Genomic DNA, 6,065 nt, shown 5'->3' with positions numbered 1-6,065 from the left:
CTTCAGTACCATAAAAGATTCAAACACATCAAAGTACAAGCAATGCAATGTCCAAGCTAGTGCTACTCCCACTGTACATGTGTATATGAATGTATGCATGTATGCGTGTAAAAAATGTCAATTCCAGTTGGTTTTTAACCCATTTTAGCGGACATAGTTTTTTTGGTTTCAGCTGGTTCCAACTGTTAATGAAGCACAATTTTTATGGTTAATCTTGATGAAAGTTACATGTATCGTCGAGAACATGGTTACATGCAGAATTTTAAATTAATTAATATTCTTCTCCATATAAAATGTACGAGTATGGCTTTATTAAATGTAAACTTATGCGAAAACCTAAATATTTCGTCAACCAAGGGTTAATTTTGGTGGCGTCGTGGCAATTCGCAGAAATTTAATAATTTGTCTATGGTTGGAAGGCGGCGAGGGGAAGACGAAAGCAGAACAATCGTACATATTTATGCACATATTTACATTTATAAATGCACACATATTTATGCGTTTGTCTTCTTGGACGAATGAAAAATTTCATATATGTCGTGATTTAGAGATTGCCGTTTCAGTAATGCACCGCGGCGTGTACGCTAGAGGCGGTGCAACTTTTTGGCGTCTCGCCGTTTGTCTTGATTCAAATCCCGGACGGACCAAGTAATAAATTTATTTGTTTTTTTTTTTAATTGTCATATCCATATTCCATTTTAAATTTTACTATTAGCTTTGTTTAAAATAATATATGTAAATGGATGTGCAGATACAAACGCATGCATAATTTCACATAATCGCTCAAATTTGCCAAAAGTTACTGAAAGCTTTATTGTAAATATTTTCACTAAAATATTAGTTATTGGAATTAAAATTTTATGCGAATCCAATTTTTATTCCCATTTTTAGAAAGCGTAAGTATGTATATGTTCGTGCCACAAAAATTATTTCATAAGTAGTTAATTTTAAACACAAATATGTATGTACACTGGCAAAGTGAGTGCATCCTGTTTTTTGTTTAATATTTGCAATGTTTTTAAGTTAAACTTTTATGTTATTTTCGACGGGAATTGCGATTTTATGCATATAGCGAGTGCAATTTGTAAAAAATAGCGCTAATTTTTTTTTATTTGTTTGCAAACGGTCATGCGCATTTTATTCTACAAGAAATCTCTTTTATTTGGTAAAAGTTCAAAAAGCCCTCAGCAATAAATAATCATTAAAAATCAACCGGATTTTTTAGCCGCTTAAAACTTGATCTTGTTCCACTAGAATTAAAAAACCGATCTATCTGCGTACTCAAAATTTTTCTAAAAATTCAGATTAAACAGGTCAAAATTTAGACGAGAATTCGTTGAATTTTTCTATGTTCTGTGTAAAGTTTGAAACTTTGACTTATGTAGTTTTAATTAAAGCATGAACCACATTTTTATAAAAAGATAATAAAAAAAATTTATTTGAAAAGCATTGCAAATATTAAGCAAAAAACACCATGCACTCACTTCTGATTGCCAGTCTATGTATGCATGTACATATGTGTGTAAACTTTATGCCAAACTATCATTATTTTAAATTGTATTTGCATCTTCATAAAAGGAGAACAAGATAAAAAATTTAACAAAAATTACAAATTAATAAAAATTATGAAGATTTACCATATTTTCGTTTATTTGCTCGCAAAGAACATCACATTTCATGTTGCTCAACATTGTATTATGTTATCAACATTAAATTCAAAAGAATTTCTACATTCCGACTTGAACTTTTCTAACGCTGTTAATTTTTCGTCCGCGAATAGTTTCCACTTTCAGTTTGCACCTTCTCTATCTATCTAAGTTCTCTGATATAACTACATACTTCGCATGGAATAGCGGATAATATTTACGTACATACATGCATATTTCAGCTTAGTAAATTCACTTACAGTGGGTCTAATACACCAATTCAATCAAGAAATTTAACTTTAAGAAATATTACAAATCATATAGAAACAATACAATAAGCATACATGAATACGCAACATGCCAGCGCCCTTGATGTGCCCATGGAGACATCAACCAACTTTAATCAGCTTTCGGAACTATCGCTACCTTATGTATAGCGCTGCGAAGACAACCATTATTTGTTTTTACGTCAACCACTCTTACTGCTCCAGATGGATCGGCTATCGTCTTCACTACTCGACCCAGAAGCCAATGTTTTGGTGGTAAATTATCTTCTGAAATTAGGACCAATCTGCCTTCTTCGATGTTTCGCATCTTCGCCGTCCACTTAGATTTTCGTTGCAATTCGAGTAAATACTCACGCGACCACCTTTTCCAAAAATGCTGTTGGATGGCGGTAAGTCGTCTCCAGCGATCTAAGAACTGAATGTTTTCATCTTCAATTGACGGCTCAGCAATGCCTATTAAAGGTCCACCTGTTAAGAAATGTGCTGGTGTCAGCGCTGCTTCATCATTTGGGTCATTTGACAAAGCTGTTAACGGCCGCGAGTTCAAAATCGCCTCAATTTCTGCCACCACCGTGCTAAGCTCCTCAAAAGTCAAATACGTTTGCCCTAGAATGCGAGTTAAATGATATTTTGCTGATTTGACCGCTGCCTCCCATAAGCCTCCAAAGTGAGGTGAACGGGGAGGTATGTGATGAAAGGTAATTTTGTTGGAACAGCAATACTTAGTAATTTCACCTTGAGTTTGTTGATCATTGAATGCCTTGCATAGATCCATAAGCTCACGCCGAGCACCAACAAAATTTGTGCCATTATCACAAAACAGCTTTGTGCATAAGCCACGGCGCGCCACAAACCGTTTCAGTGCCGCGATGAACGCCTTCGAGGTTAGGTCTGAAACCACCTCCATATGTACCGCCTTTGTTGCGAAGCAAATAAACACCGCAATGTAACTCTTCGTAACACGCATTCCTCTTTGCTTGTATGTCGTTGCAATTGGGCCACAAAAATCAACACCTACCGTTGTAAAGGGTTTTGCGACAACTACCCGCTCGGTCGGCAGGTCACCCATAACCTGCTGCGCAAGAACTGGTCGACATCGAAAGCAATGCACACACCGCGTCGTCACGGATCGTACAACCTTTCTCGCATGCACTATCCAGAAGCGCTGTCGAATTATTGCCATCAGTGCTTCAGTTCCAACATGCTTATTTTCGATGTGCACAAAACGTACAAAGCTGCGTACGAAGCTGCTAACGCCAGGTAGCAATATTGGATATTTAACATCATAAGGTAAATCGGAGTTTCGTAATCGACCCCCAACTCGCAGAACTTCCACCCCACAAGAGGCTTCAATGAATACGCTGAGGCTTCTCACTTTACTTGAAGCAGGTATCTCCCTGTTCTTTTTCAGTTCGCGGTATTCTGCGGCGAAGAAATGCTGTTGTAAACAGTATGCGATGCGAATCATTGCTTCATCTAATACTTCAGCCGTCAGTAGAGGAAGATTACCCTGCTCCCCTTTTATGCGACGTCCCACATAAAGACAATAAGCGACGATTCTTTGCGTTTGCCTGAAGTCGTTTCGTCCTTCTAACCAATGCAAGAAGTGGTTTGAATTTATTTCGGCTACCAGCAAGGTAGCACTTTTTCGCCTCTCTTCGTTAACCTGTACATCTTTGCCATGTCTTTTGTTCGCAGGCCATTCCGCGCATGGCTTCATAAGGAACGGTGGGCCTGTGAACCAAATTGAGTTCGATAATTCATCAGCATACGCACCTCTCGACACAATACCCGCTGGATTCTGCCCCGAAGAAACATGACGCCAAATCGCTTGCTTAGTTACTTCTTGAATGGACGACACTCTGTTGGCTACGAAAGTGGTCCACGTCGATGGATGAGCACTTAACCACTCTAAGACTATCTCCGAATCACTCCACAAATAAATCGCTTCCGACATCATCGGCAAATTCTCCACTGTCTTCACCATCAACAACGACAACAAGTGAGCGGCCATAAGCTCTAACCGCGGCAGTGATTTAGTCTTTAACGGAGCAATACGCGATTTGGCAGTCCATAACTGCACGTTTACGTTATCGAAATTATCGACACATCTAACATATACGCAGCAACCGTATGCTCGCTCAGATGCGTCAGCGAATCCATGAACCTCTAGGCGTGCATATTTATTCGCGCTCAATATATAACGTGGCACTTTAATATTTCGCACGTCATTAAGTCTGCTTCGAAACTCAACCCAATAATTGTGCAGAGCCATCTGTAACGACTCGTCCCAAGCCACCTTTTTTATCCACAGCTCTTGCATAAAAATCTTTGCTTTTACGATGACTGGGTTTACCAGTCCCAGTGGATCAAATAATGTGGACATCTCTGCTAACACAACTCGTTTGGTGATAGATTTCGGTTGCGGCAAGTCTGGCCACACATACCTAAAATGATCGGACGTTGGCTCCCACACAAGGCCAAGCGCTTTAATGATTTCAGCGTCGTTAATTCTGATAGGCTTTTCCTGATCGGCTTTTGGCACTTGTTTCAGAAAACTCACATTATTTGAGTGCCAGTTGCGTAGCGGAAAATACGCTGAATTCATTAGTTGCGATACTTCCGTATATATTTGCATATATTTTGTATCAGCGCCGCTTATAAAGTCGTCCATATAAAAATCCGAAATGATTTTCTTTGCACCTAATGGAAATTTTGCTGCGTTGTCTTCGCCTATCTTTTTCAGGCAACGAGTTGCTAAAAATGGCGCAGCCGTTGTACCGTATGTAATTGTGAGTAACTTATATGCTGCGATATTCTCCTCGGGCGACGGTCGCCACAATATCGCTTGGTAATTAGCATCTTCTGCGGTGACCCAGGCCTGTCGATACATCTTGGTCACATCGGCAGTTAATGCAAACTTATAGCATCGAAATCGTAGTACAATTGATATCAAATCGTCCTGCGCCACTGGTCCTTTCATCATGACATCGTTAAGAGATAGGCCGCTGCTTGTCTTAGCGCTGCAGTCAAAGACAACACGCAGCTTCGTACTCGTTGAATCTGGTCGTAGCACATACTGGTGTGGCGAAAAATATTTCAGCTTACCTACATCAGACGCAGCCACCATAGCCATATGCCCCATTTTAATATACTCATCGATGAATTCTACATAAGCTTTTTTGGTATGAGGTTCCTTACTCAAACGCTTCTCTAACGCCAAAAAACGTCGTTCAGCTGTGCGAAAGGAATCACCTAGCTTGATGACGTTCTCCTTGAAAGGAATCTTTACGATGAACTTGCCATTACTATCGCGGCACACATTTTCTTGAAAAATTTTTTCACACCGATGTTCATCTTCAGTGAAGTGCTCTACTTTTAACGGTACTTGTTCCATCTCCCAGAAACGCTCTACTAATCTACTTAGATCGTCATCTGGGTTCTCACTGGGCCGCACATCTACTGCCAAAGTGTGGGTAAGTAAGGGCTCACTTTCTTCACAACCACCTGTTGCGCCAGATACCACCCAGCCGAATACCGTCTTTTGTAATCGAGGTAAACCAGCTTCCATCTTGATTTGGCCTACAGACTGCAACTCTAGAAAAACCTCTGCACCCAGTAATAAATCAACTCGCGTTGGAATATTGAAGCGTTCATCAGCCATTGCGATATTACTCGGTATATTCCATCTAGAAATATCAACAAATTGATTAGGTTTTTTACTAGTAATTTTTGGTAAAACATGAAACTCAAGTGTTGCTTCATAACCACTGAAGCGTGACTTAATATTGGTTTGCACACTTTTGACTGCAGTCGTTTTAACGCCATTAACACCGTTAATTTCCAAAGAGCTTGCTAATCTGGGGAGTCTCAACATTCTAGCTAAGTAGTCACACATCAGGTGAACTTGCGATGCGGAGTCTAGCAACGCGCGCGCTGGGTGGTACCTACCAAATGCATCCTTCAGTAATATTACGGCAGTTTCCAGGAACACTTCCTTTACAACTTTCGATTTGCCGCTCGTGCATAGCACACTATTTTGGGCTACAGCATGCAGCAGGATGCAGCAAAGTATGATGAGGATGACTACAGATTGTACACTTCGTAGCGCGGCATTGCTTAAACCAATGAC

General features: G+C 40.0%; 1 protein-coding gene across 1 annotated transcript; it reads right to left on the bottom strand.

The window, feature by feature from the left end:
* Positions 1-2,045: 2,045 nt before the first annotated feature.
* LOC118756264 lies at positions 2,046-5,810 on the bottom strand. The gene has a single exon (XM_036491035.1). It carries the CDS (start codon positions 5,808-5,810, stop codon positions 2,046-2,048), a length of 3,765 nt encoding a protein of 1,254 aa, XP_036346928.1.
* Between the last annotated feature and the right edge of the window lie 255 nt (positions 5,811-6,065).

Source organism: Rhagoletis pomonella, unplaced genomic scaffold (genome assembly GCF_013731165.1).
Source record: "Rhagoletis pomonella isolate Grant_MI unplaced genomic scaffold, Rhpom_1.0 Rhpom_scaffold_09511, whole genome shotgun sequence".
Classification (NCBI taxonomy): Eukaryota; Metazoa; Arthropoda; class Insecta; order Diptera; family Tephritidae; genus Rhagoletis; species Rhagoletis pomonella.
Note: the sequence above shows the minus strand (reverse complement) of the source record. Positions and strands in the feature narration are given on the sequence as shown.

What these genes read in the sequence shown, in the direction of transcription:
- LOC118756264 (XM_036491035.1), bottom strand. Translation starts at nt 5,810, where the DNA reads ATGTTGAGACTCCCCAGATTAGCAAGCTCTTTGGAAATTAACGGTGTT.